This window comes from Elephantulus edwardii, unplaced genomic scaffold (genome assembly GCF_000299155.1).
Source record: "Elephantulus edwardii isolate Elephantulus edwardi_28Jun2011 unplaced genomic scaffold, EleEdw1.0 scaffold00164, whole genome shotgun sequence".
Taxonomy (NCBI): domain Eukaryota; kingdom Metazoa; phylum Chordata; class Mammalia; order Macroscelidea; family Macroscelididae; genus Elephantulus; species Elephantulus edwardii.
The window spans coordinates 4,245,329-4,258,658 of record NW_006399914.1 but is presented as its reverse complement, the minus strand read 5'-3'; the positions used below and the strand labels follow the sequence as shown (position 1 = coordinate 4,258,658).

The following is a 13,330-nucleotide window of genomic DNA, read 5'->3' as shown; positions in this document are numbered from 1 at the left end:
CAGTGCGATTGGCACAGGACAGAGCAGAGTTTAGGGCTGTTGTACATAGGGTCGCTATGAGTCGCAAGCGACTCGACGGCACATAACATAACAACTCAAACCTTTGACTTGAGATGGTTGCTGGATCGTTGGGGCAGCTTCTCACTTCCCTGTTGTAGTTTTAGGTGAGCTGCCTTCCCTTCACCAACACTCAGTCTTCCTGAGATCCCATCATGTCAACCTCAGAAGGATTTTGTCAGCTAAGTGATCGTTAGTCATTTCCTTACCTTCTACAGGCCCACAGCGTTGCTAGGAGATTGTTTCTTTGGATGTTGACTTTCTTGGCTTCTCCTCCTTGGTGCTCATTTTTCTTTTTAATTACCCAGAATGGTTAGACTCTACACTGTCGAGGCTGAGAGTACCAGCTTTCTAGTAAAGCAGACCTATTCAAAGGACTTTTCTTTATATTGCTCAGTGTGCACTAATGAGGCAGGCACTGTGCCAAGCATTGTACGAAGGGCCTTGGAATTCTCTCATTAATCCTCATAACATCTTCATTAGCTTATTGTTAGGTGCTGTCAAGTCAGTTCTTAACACCACCCAGTCCATGCTCACAACTACGGCTCTGCTTATGCCCATTGCTACAGCTCTTGTCTCAAGCCATCTTGTTAAGAGAGCTTCCTCTTTTTTGCTGACCCTTTTCTTCACCAAACCTGATGTATTAGGGAGATTATTTTAATGAGGACATTCAGACATAGATTGATCCTTTCCCAAGGCCCTGGGGTCTGTGACAGAAAGGAAGGGGCAGCAGGAAAAAGAGAGAGGAGGAGAGGGGGAAAGAGAGAAGCCTGAGGAAGATTAAGAGGTTTCTGATTGATGACTTCAGAATCTCATCTAGATCCTAGGTCCTTAGCAACGTAGGATTCAACTAATTTAGAGCTGTACCATCTGTTTTACCAAAAAGAGGTGTAGGGGTAAAAAAGGAGGTTAGTTGAGAATAGAGGGAAGGTTTATGATGATGCACATAGGCCTTGCCAGGGAAAAATACATCCTAACCGGTTTGGCAGACAGGATGTGAAAGGAGCATTATTCCTGTTGAGACGCAAGAAACCATTGAGGATGAGCTTTTTCCACTCATCACACACAGCCATTAAATTCAGAACCTATGATTGGGTCCCCAGGGAGCTGGGGCCAACACTATCATAAATACACATGAGCCTGATGCTGTCTTGTGGGCAATAAGGCAGTGAAGGTGGCACCTCTGATTCTTGTAGCTGCCAATTTGCTTTCCTTTCCAATTCAATTAATCAACAGTTTCAGACACAAGTGCCTTGGTCCTCCGATACATTGGATCTGCAGCAGAGATTTGCGCCTCTCTTCTTGTATGTGATTTCCTGCACCCTCCCCCCACCAATGTTTCAGCAGTTTCTTCTTCTCCATTCCTAAAAGAACCTGCATTTCCTTTTCCTGGCTCTGTTTCTGGCTTCCTGTGGGCTCAGCCTCTTGCAGTTGTCATCATGTCTCCAGAATGCATTTGATAGGTACAGGAAGTTGCACCATACCGGAGATGGAACCAACAATCAATAAAAAAGGAACTATGTTTCTAAGAAAGATGCATCACGGCTTCCCACAGGAGTTGTGTACCATATGTCCTAATATCCATGGAACAATGGATCTAATTTTGTTCCTCTGCTTTGCTTAGGTCCCCATCTCGACAAGAAAGAAAATAGTCCTTATAACCTGCTATGCCCCTCCTTACTGATGATTTATAGTCAAGATTTCGTTTCCTTTTAACCCATTCATCAGATATTACAGAATAAATCTGGGCCCCTCTCTCCCACCCAGCTTTATTTCTCATGGCTACTAGTTTAGTATATTTATGGTGCATGACTCATCAAGCTGCCTTCTGATTGGATAAAAACCAAGCACCCCTGAGACCGTCAGTCAATTACAGCTATTCTCAGCTTCATTCACAGATTTATTAGCTTGCACACACAGAGAGAAATCCATTCAGCAAAGTTCATTCATAAAAATTTCAACACGCTGCGTATCACCGTGCACATCTCAGCCTTCTGCTGCGAAAGGGCTCTTGAAGGAAGCTCTGTGCGGGGTACAGAGGGGTGGGCAGGCCAGGAGGGGCTTTCAGGGACACCGAGGGACCGCAAGTCCGCCAAACAATGCGGAGCAGCGTCCATATCTAGTACTCCTGGCTTATGGCCCAGAAAGGGATGCAAGGCAAGATCTTCAAGAAAAGGCAGCCATTCGAATCCACTAACCCATGCAGATGGATCTCTGGGAGATAGAGAACGTTTTTCGTCTCCTTTTTAGAAAGGAACAATCCCTGGGACGAATAAAGGGTTAATAGGCCAGTCATTGCCCCGCCCTGTGCGAAGCGAAGGGAGCAGGTTTGAAAGTTCCAGTGCACAAGGGGAGGCTTGGGGGCGGGGGCGCTCAATATCCGTGGCTTCGGCAAGGCGAGCGCTGCGGCCGGTGCCTGCGCCCGGGCTGTGCAGCGCAGTTGGCGGGGAGCGACCCGGCCGCCCCGGGCCTCGGTGCAGGCGTGCCCAGGGAGGAAGCCAAGCCGGGAACCCGGGCAGCTGCAGCCTGGGCCAGCGAAGCACTGAAATCAGAGCCGCCGCGGAGGCGTTTGCTCCCCGAGCTGTCACCTTTAAGGGACCTGGTGGCGAGGCCAGCTTTCTGAAAGAAGAGTTGGAGAGGTGGCTGCCTCCGAGTTGCATTGGGCGGAGAGGCATTTGATTTCCGTGCGTTGATCTGCCAGACGACGAGGCGATTTATGCAACAGTATCCTGTTTCAGCACTGCCAAGGCTATGCGAAAACGCGGCCAGGACAGCCTGGCAGGACTCGTGCTGTATGTAGGACTCTTCGGGCACCCCGGGATGCTGCACAGGGCCAAGTACAGCCGCTTTCGGAACGAGTCCATCACGTCCTTGGATGAAGGCAGCCCCGGAGGCGCGGTTGGGGCCAAGGGCTCGCAGCAGCCGCCCTACCCAACCCTGGCACCTCACCTGCCGGCTGAAGATGCCACCATAGCGTCCCAGGAGAGCCCTACTCCTCTGTGCACCTTGATCCCCCGCATGGCCAGTGTGAAGCTGGCCAACCCAGCCACCTTGCTGAGTCTGAAAAACTTTTGCCTGGGTACCAAAGAGGTGCTGCGGCTGAAGCTCCAGGACAGCCAGGAACCCGCTCCGAGCAGCCCTGCTTCCCCAGAAACCAGTCAAAATAGGGCTGGGTCTACACCTGCGCCCCAGCCGGCCCCGGTAGGGCACAGAGCACACGCCTTAACTTACGATGCCTGTCCACTGCCAGGTCCTGGGGAGCCAACCCCGGGGAAAAGACCAGACAGACACTTTCTCCAGCACCTGTTGGGGCTGGGCATGAACTACTACGTGCGGGTAAGTCCATTTCCCTCTCCTTCTCAGAAGGGGTGGAGAAAGGGGCCTCTTGGCTGCTTTCTCTAAGGGGCTGCACAGCACCTGGTTGTGTGCTTGGGTTTAGGCCAATTTTCCTAATAAACCTAGTTTGGACCAACGTTTGGTTCAAGGACATGAACTGCTGGAGGTAGTTGCCAGCGGTAAGGGATAATTTCTAGATAGAGGTAGTTTAGGTGACACCTCTTTGTCTCCATGGAATTTAACATTCTAGCCAAGAAGAGACAAAGATTTCAAATCCGATTAGTGATAGAGGCTCAGTAGATTATACAGGCCATTGTATTTCAGATGCAAACCATAGAGATTTCTGTGCTAGAGGAGCTCATTGTGCTAAAGAGCTTGGCTTATTTTTAAAAAAATATAACCCTACATTTAACATTTGTCAAAGAATGACCAAGTCTTTAAGTTTGTGCGAGGGACTAAGTGCTGGGCTGTTGTCTTTATTCTCTGTGGTATAGTCTGTAGGCCTTGATCACAGCTGTGTTCAAAATCGAGGTAATTCCTGGCCCTGAGTCTGTCCCTCTTGCCTTATCTAGACCTGGATAAAAGGAGGATGGAAAACTTGACTCTGCTATTCTAAAGCTCAGATTTTAACTGGGAAGATCAACAAATGCATGTGATCTAAGAGAGCAATGTTTAGCAATAGAGTAAGAATGCTAGGGCAATTCAGAAAAAGGGACAGCTTTATTGCCATCCAGCTGAGATTCATTTTTGTGGGAAAACTCCAGAGAAGGTGCATCTGGGAAGAGATAACCAGATCGAGCTGGTCAGCACGAAGGAGGAGAGTCCACACTGGGCACAAGCCTAAAGCCAACAGGCAGGAATGACTGTGGGGGCTGCAGAGTAGCACCATGTACACTGGGCTTGTTTGAAGAGGAAAGCGGTTCTCCATTCATGTTGGGTCATAGAGTGGTTGGCCTATAACGGCTTTTTCTTTTTTAATAGTGAGGAAATGTTCATAATTAAAATAAATTATATATATATATACATACACACACACACTCACACAGAGAGAGAGAGAGTTTGTTTGAATCCATAATCGCTTTTTAAAGCCCGAAATTAAAACCCCCAGCTCTCGAATTGGTTTCTACTTAGAGTGACCCTCCATGGGTTTCTGAGACTTTAAATCCTGTGGGAGGAGATTGCTCATGTTTCTCCCTCAGAGCCACTGGCAGCTTTGAACCCCTAGAGAAGCATGGTCATTAGGTTATCAGTGCAACTCCCTATGGCTCATGACACCAGATCTCCCCAAGTGTTTAAACAAGTATGAGTTAAAGAAAGACAACTCAAACTGAACTCATTGCTGTGGAATTGGAGCTGATCAGAACCGACCCTCCAGTGGGTTTTCAGAGGCTGTAAACTGCACAAGAGAAGAGATAGATCAAATAGCTGGGGAAGGAGGGAGGCACTGGCTGAAACCCCAACATGACATGAGGATTGAGAAAGGAGAACCTTCATAGGTTTTTAGTAAAAATGTTACTTGACAAAAGTATTTTAGAAGGATCAGTCTGTTGATTTGTTTTAAATGGCTTGAAGGAAGGAAAATTTAGAGGCTGGGAGACCAATGAAAAAAGGATAGGGAGTTTAGGAAAGGGGTGATGAACATCTGTATTAGGTGGAGAGGAAAGAAACTCAAAAGCTTTGGTGAGGGAAGCTATCATGGCTGCGTTTGCAGAAAATCTTGGATAGTAGTACTAACATGAATGGTCAACCTCTATTGTTGATATTAAGTACTGCCGAATGGGTAAAAGGATGCATTTATTATTGTTGATTATGGGAGGTTTATGGATAATGGAGGAGTGAAAAAATAACTTTTAAATTTAAATCTGAGAGTGAGATTAGGGGTGCCAATGATAGGAACAGTAATCTATGAAGGGGACATATTCTAAGTTTGTTTTTGACTTAGTAGAGGAATGATAGTTAAGTGGTACAAGATTTTAGGTAAATGATCATGTAAGACTAACTAGCGCTCAGATAAGAAGTGTGCTCTGATAGCACAGGCAGTTCCCTGTTGATGACAGAACATTGATTTACAATGCCTCCTTGCCCTTTAATGTTATGTAAATTTGCCTTCATTTTGAAATGATTGCAGCAACCCCTATTCATGATAAATTCTTCATCACAGCCATCTTTACTTGCTGCATATGCAGCTTTAAAATCATTGAAAAGGCTTTGAGTCTTTTCTTGCACTGAAGTAAAGCTAAACAAGAACCATATAACACCTGGTCCTATTTACTTACGGGTTGTTTTTTTTTTTTAAATGCCACAGGAACAGATCACATTTGTAACCCAGCCACTGAGTGTATTAATTTGAGACACAGTCCAACAATTGTACTGCTAACAGACAATTAGGAGATCAAGGAAATCCAAACAAAGAATGCTGGAAAGGCTACAGAGAAAGCAGGCTTGGGTAGCCTTGAAGAAGGTAGATGTATGGGACATTCAGCTCTTGTCCTCCCTTACAATGGTATGACTAGGAACAGAAATATTTTGTATCCAGTAAGTATGGGCACATTTTTCACTTGACAAGCCAATGTCTGTAAGGTCCTAATAGGAAAAAGAGTGATTCTCCAAGATTCTTTCCTCCCATTTCTCCCTTCACTTTTCCTTTCTGCCCCCTTGTATGTCCTCCTTCTGCCTCCCCACATCCACATACCTGAAAATTTTGAACATGAAAATATTTGCTACATGATCTCCACTTCCCTGGGGAGCATCTCCATTGGCATTTCAGATTTTTAATGAGGACACCATCTGCCTTTTAGTGGCAATGATAACTGACCCCAGGAAAAGTGCTGACCCAAGTGAGCCACACTGTATTGCCAAAAGACAGTGGCAGAATACAGCCCCTAAGTGCCCGTCTTGTTTTTCTGTGTCCTTGAAGTCAAGGTTCCAACTCATAGAAAATTTATTCTGATCGAAGGAAACACTGCTTAGTCCTGAACTGTCTTCATAATTATTGCTGTGTTATAACCCATTTTTACATGAACTTTGTCATTCCATTTCATTGAGGGTATTTATTTTTTTAATTGACCTTCAACTTTACCAAGTATATAGTCTTCCTTTACAGACTGCTCACGCCTGCTAACATATCCAAAGTATATATGAGATGAAGTCTCTCATATACTTGCCTTCATTGCAAAGAGAATTCTAGCTGTATTTCTTCCAAAACAACTGTCTTTGTTTTTCTGGACATCCATAGTGTGTTCAATATCCTCCACCAACACTACAATTCAAAGGCATGAGTTCTTCTTCAGTCCAGCTTTCGTTTGTGTATCAGGCGATGGAAAGTGCCATGACATGGGTTAGGTGCTCTTTAGCCCTGTAAATGGCATCTTTGCATTTCTACACTTTAACTTTTTAAACCAGCAGATGGACCTAATCCAGCACGTCATTTGATTTCTTGACTGCTGCTTCCATGAGCATTGACTGTGTGTCTCTTGTAACTCGCTCTTGCTCTCATTGCTGTCCAGTCAGTCGGAACTGATTCATAGCTGATCCTCTAGAGAGTGTGTGAAGGGAGTAAATCCCACCGGAGGTGATGGCTCGTCTTTTTCCTGAGGAGCAGCTGATGGATTCGAACTGCCTGAGAGGCACGGCCTTTGGGTTAGCAGCACAGCTTCCTGTGGACCACACTATCAGAGCTCACTGTGTCTCTCTTAAAAAGTCAGACTACCTGGAAGACCTTGGTTTACTCATTTCTAAAGGATCTGAACTTGAAAGGTGGAAGAACTCAGAAGTTATCAAAGTGAATGCCTGTATAAAGAAGCAGAATTGTTTTTAAAACCAGTGAGTCGAAAGCAGTGGTGAGAACCCACTTGTCCATCTCTTTCTCTTTTCACCCCACATTACCATCCCAGTTGCTATGCTGGTCCTTTGAATTCCTTAAAATAAGAGCCAATTTTCAAAAGTAGAATACCAACCTATTAATTTATAATTTTAAAAATCATGCTCAGTGGCCTACAGTTGTTTTCTGTGTTCCCATTTCTAGGAACAGACACATAGGAAGATGGAAAGCAAAAGTTGTTTGGTGGTGATGGAATCACAGGAGAGACATGAAATAACTATTTTGGTGTTTAATAATATCATGGGTACATTTTGTAGGAAAATAGTCCATATTCTGCTTGCATATTCACATCATATGCTTGCTCCCCACTATGCGCAAAGTGATGAACTCATTTATGTAACAAATGTATAGTGGGAGCCCATTATATGGCATAAACTATTCTAGATACACACTGGATGAAGGCTGAGTTTTCACTGAACTTACATTCTAGGTAATGGATGGGTCTTAACTGAATAAGCAAAAAATTTATCAGTTGTCTGGGTGAGGATGGAAATGCTGCATTCACTTGGGATAAAAATATTATCATTCTAGCTACTTTAAAACAATTATTTCTTGTTCTTTCTTTTACAAACAGTATTATATTTTCCACCTACCCCAAGTTAGTGTTGACTTTGGGTTATATACCTTTTTGAAAAAATAATAATAATTCTGTTTCTCTCCAACCTTCTGGTAAAGAATTAATCATATAGCTGAGGATATTTATGAATCCAGAGCATCTGTTTCTGACAACTGCCTTAGTTGTGTAGGTCCCCCGTAAGAAAAATACTATCTATAAGTGGCTGTAAAGAACAGAACTTCCCCCCCGCTCCATTGTTCTGCAGGCTAGAACTGAAAGTTCATGGCACTGCTCTGGTGGAAGTCCTTTGACTTTTTTAGCTGGCAATCCATGGAATTTCTAGATTGGTTAGATATGTCTTCTGTGTGTATTTGTCTTCATATGATGTATTCTTCCCTGTAAGTGTCTCTTCTGCCCTTCTTACAGTTCAGAACTAGAACCTTCTTGTTCTAATGTTGATGTTGTTGATGTGTGCCGTCGAGTTGGAACTGACCCACAGCTGACCCTCCAGCAGGTTTTCAGAGGCAGTTAATCTGATGGGAGAAGGTTTGGGATTGATTTGAATTGCATGCCTTTGGGATTGCAGCATAGCTTCTTACCACTAGGCCACCAGAGCTCCCTCCTTGCTCTGATATGACCTCATTAATATAACAAAAAGAAAAAGCCTGACTTCAAACAAGGTCATATTTACAGCACAGGGATTAGAATTTCAACAAGTATTTGTTTGTGTGTCGGTACAGTTCAAGCTGTAACAAACATCCTTCACTTAAATGTCTAAAAAGTTTCTAACATCTTTATGTTAACCAAGGTAAGAAAGAATGTCCCTCAAGGATGTGCACTTTTAATCTTAGTGCTCTCTTTATAACACTGCAGAAATAAACCAGAAATACTTAAGGTGCATTATACTGGTATGGGAAAAGGTGGTAATTATCTAGAGAGACTATGCAGAGAGAGGTGAAGTTATAGAGCAGCATTAAAGTATTAGATTCCAGAGAAGGACAGAGAGTGGGCAGGTCTGGGGGCAGGCAGGGTTGGAGAAGTTGACTGTCATAGCTGGGATTTCAGAAAACATAGTTTTTGTTCATGGTCTAGCCAAGTGGGACAGATGGAGGTTTACTGTGCGACCCAAGACCTATAGAACCAATAGACGTTAGCCCAGCTCTAGTCTCCCTGGACAAAAGATGTTAAGGAAAAAAGGACTTTGCTATGCATGGATAATGTGGTAACCTTAATCTTGAAATGAGTTACACCCTAGAGAGACAGTCCTGTTTTACACAAACAATCCCAAATTACATAGAACAAGGCCAGACCCTAGAGGTGTGGCTCAGGCACCCCCTGATAAAGGAGATAGAGGCTGGCTGGCTGGTTTTGCTAATTTCCCTTTTTTCTAAGTTAATGGTGGTTAAGAGGGAAATAGTGTGGGTGGGAGGAAATAATTCCAGCTTAAACTGACAATTTGGGACTGACGGGGTTTTATTTTCCTTCCTGTTTCTTTTTTGGAGTAGATTTTGCTAGAACTGAGAAAAATTCTAAAAGGATTTATCTGTTCTTCCTATAATTCAATCTTTAAACTCTCATGTCTCCCTGATCTGCAAATCCTTCCCACCCTTGACCACTAGATCATCACTTTGAAGACAGCTCCGAGAGGTGAAGTAAATTGTCCCAAAGCACAGGGTTACTTACTTAGTGGTGGAGCCTAGACAAGAAAGCATTCCCAATTCTGTGTGTAATACTCTGTTTTCTACCTGGGTCTTGCTTCACTTTCCCTTTCTCACTGAGCTAACTTGCACTCTATCAATGTTTCCATTCTGTTAAAACGCAGTGTGCACAGAAAAGTGGCAAAGATCACAATGTCCTCATGTTGCTAATTCCACCCTTTTGTTTAAGGAGGTCTGTGTGGATGATAAGCTGTCCATGTTGGCCCAGGGCTTGTGCTGAGTACATGGACCAGCTCCTATTTCATTCCTCCGTCATAACACTTTGGTTCCATTTGCCCAGCATGGCTTCTTTTCTCACTTTCATTTTCATTTAACTCTAAAGTTAAAGTGCTAAGGCGTCACACAGATTAGGTGGACCCAACCCTGCTGCCATTCTAGTTATACCACTAAGAGCCTGATCAAAATGCACCAATGGCTCCACAGGAGATAGTTGGGCAATCTCCTGTTATGTGATTTACAGCCTGGGAAAACCCACTGGAGGATCCCCTATGAGTGGATTCCAACTCAACAACAACAAATTTGAGGTTGAGGGTTTTTTTCAAATGATAAATAAATATGACTTTGTAACTATAAACTCAGGGGTGTAAGAAGTAGCATTATTTTTTTTCTTCTTCTAGATCACACAACATTTAACTCCAAGCCCTCTTTCTGCTTAGCTACCAATAACTTCAGGTCAGTCTCGACTCAATGCCAGTGACTTCAAATGTTTAACTGGCAGGTTTTGGTGGTGCAGGGGACTGTGCTGTTAACCCAAAGGCTGAGCTGCTCTGCTGGTTTGAGTTCATCAGCAACTCCAAGGGCAGTCTCCTCTCATGCAATTTACAGCCTTGAAAACTCAATGGCGGGTTAGCTGTCAGCCAGTTCGGACACAACCACAATGAGAGAGAATGTCTCACCAGGATCTCCGAGTGAATCAGGAGGCTTACTTTTGTACCTTCAAATGAGGTAAGGGCTTTTGCTCTTCATTTTGTTGTTTTTGCCTAATAGACACCTCAAGAGGTAGGCAACTTGGTTTTCACACTTCCATTTAGGCACTAAAATCCTATTCAGAAGCCTCCTGTTAAAGCCTCTGCCTCTCTAGTTGTGTTCCTTGGAAGGTCTTACTGCTTACTTGGTACCCAGCCAGGCTACGGAATAAATCTGAAAACTGAGGTTCTCCTGATTCAGGCTTGATTCATCTTTCCAATCACTTGCTGTGCATCTGAGAGTTGGACAATTAAAAAGGATGACAAGGAATAATTGATGCCTTTGAATTGTGCTGTTGGAGAATAGTACTGAATACCCCATGAATTGCCAAGAGAACAAACATATATGCCTTTGGAAATTGTAGCCAGAGTGCTCCTTGTAGGCAAGAATGGCGACTCTTCATCTCACATACTTTGAGCCTGTTGATTCCTTGGAAAGTGACATCATGCTTGGAAAGGTGAAGAGTCAGTGAAAGAAGTTCCTCAACAAGATGGATTGACACAGTGACTGCAGCAATGGGCCCAAGTGAGTCAGAGATGAGGAGGATGCCACAGGAAAGGGCCCAGTTCAGATCTGTTGTTTATAGGGTCACTGTGGGTCGTACTTGACTCAATGGCACCTAACGGCAGTGCTAAGACACCAGCTAGATCAACTAGCCATCTTTCTGCACTCACTTCCCTTAAAGAACAAAGAAGGCAGATGACTCAGGCAAGCTAATGAGATAGCCAGATTCCACCAGCAAAGAAAGAAGGTGGTGATCTCAGAAAAGCATAGAAAGATCTGAAAAGAACAATGCAGGTGAATACACTGAAGGCTGGGGAAAGTGGGATGAAGCTGAAAAGTGCTGCTCTCATTAGGGTCAGACACAGGTGGACAAGGATTCTGAGAGGAAATGAGTCTGAAAGCAGTTCTTGGAAGGAGCTGTAAATGATATTTCCTGGGAGAGGGTGATGTGGTCGGGGTGGAGAGTATAGACAGTACAAACAGTGCTTGATCTAGAATGGAATCTACAACACTAAGATCACAAACCTAGTTTTCATTTGGTCAATTTGGAAAGACAAATTAATTTTCCATCCATCTAAAAATTTAAAAATCAATAAAATCCACATAAAGCTCTGGATTTCTGGCTTCTCAGGAGAACTGTAAGAACCAAGCCAGCAATCCCGATGATAGCAGAAGGGTAGAGCTGGGTCCTGAGCCTGAGTCCCACTCATTGTCCGTATCAAAGGCACCTGTCTGGCACTTGAGGTCAGCTGGGTTTGTAAACTCAACTGCTTTGCCAGAATGAGAGGAGATTTTGAACCTCCTTGTCTTCTCCTTAAGGAGTCCTGATGGCTGTGTTTTGGGCTGCTAACACAACAGTTGGTAATTCGAGTTCACCAAACGTTCTTGGGAGAAAAATGGGCAGTTTTCTCCTATAAAGATTTACAACCTTGAAAACCTGCTTATTGCTATGAAATGGACTCACTGGCAGTGGGTTTTGGTTCATATTTTCCAATTCAGAATACCTGGGAGAAAGGCGGAGCATACCTTCTTGGGAACGTAAGTGTAGACTTTTTCTTTCATGCTTAGAGACAGAGTACTGGGGACTGGGCGAGGTCTGGGAGAGTGACTTCCCAACTCAGAAAGTATTTTCTCGTCCTCACCAAGTTGCAAGGAATTCTGTGACTAGTTCAGCCGGCCCCTATTTTATGAGGAAATATGGGTCAGAAGTTACTTTGTACACCAGTTCTTTGGGACAATGAATTTTCCCAGAAAAAAAAAAAGGAAAAGTCATCAAGCTACCCTGTAAGGTTAGGAAACCACCTTACTACCGCAATGGAGCTGATTCCAACTCATGGCTATCCTCCATTGGGCTTGCACACCTATAAATCTTTACAGGGGAGATGACTTCTATTTTTCCCATGGAACCCTTGACCTTTCAGTTAACTGTGCAAAGCTAATGGTGACATGTATTACGTTACCAAAGCTCTTTATAAGGACAAGTTATGGGCTGAGCTTTTCCTTATAAGTACAGAAGAGGATTAAATAAGAAAATATGTAGAAAAGCTTAGCATATGGGGCATCACAGATGGAGGGAGGAGAATGGACTTTCCAAGATCCAGAAGTGATTTAAAAACCACTCTTGTCTGTTTCCAGATTATGCTATCCCATTATCAGAAGGATTCGCGATGAACCTAATTAATGTCAGCAAAGTTTAAATGTAAAGATTATTGAAATATCAAAATGTTTTTTGACATAAGTATTTACCACAAATTTTAAAATTGAAGGGGGAAAATCCAGATGTGCTTCTAGGCAAAAAAATGTTAAATAAATTTTATTTTATCCCTTAATCCTGTCCTCTTGGCACCCTAACATTACCGGCTCTCCTCTGCTAGTCATATTTCATTTTTGTTTGGTAGAGGAGGTTGAGAGTTGGGGGTCAGAGTTGGAAGGTGAGATTTTTGTACTGTATTTCTCATATACCAAGGGTGAATTGTATCAGTTATGAGCTTGTTAAAAATGAACGTTTTTTTAACTTGGCTATCCAGAATTTCTGAGGCTGGTGCCCAGAAATCTGAATGTTTAAAACCAGTCCGTGGGAAAAGGCTTTATGCTGGGAAAGGTGGAAGGCCAGCGAAAGAGAGAAAACCTCTCAAAATGGATTGACATAGTGACTCTGACAGTGAGTTTGTGCCTATCAGTTGGTGAGGAAGATATAGAATAAGGCAAGATTCAAATCTTGTTCACAGGGTCACTTTGAGTTGTCGTTCACTCAACAATGTCTAACAAGGACAAATGATGGTGATACACAGAAAAATACACTGAATCCAGTTA

The 13,330-nt window shown here is 43.5% G+C and overlaps 1 protein-coding gene across 1 annotated transcript in view; it reads left to right on the top strand.

Moving 5' to 3' along the window:
* Positions 1-2,776: 2,776 nt before the first annotated feature.
* Positions 2,777-13,330, top strand: part of SHC4 (SHC (Src homology 2 domain containing) family, member 4) — a 164,776-nt gene continuing 154,222 nt past the window's right edge. The window contains exon 1 of the mRNA XM_006895298.1: positions 2,777-3,393. Coding sequence (XP_006895360.1) covers positions 2,809-3,393 — 585 coding nt within the window. The 5' untranslated portion in view covers positions 2,777-2,808. The remainder of the gene's footprint in view (positions 3,394-13,330) is intronic.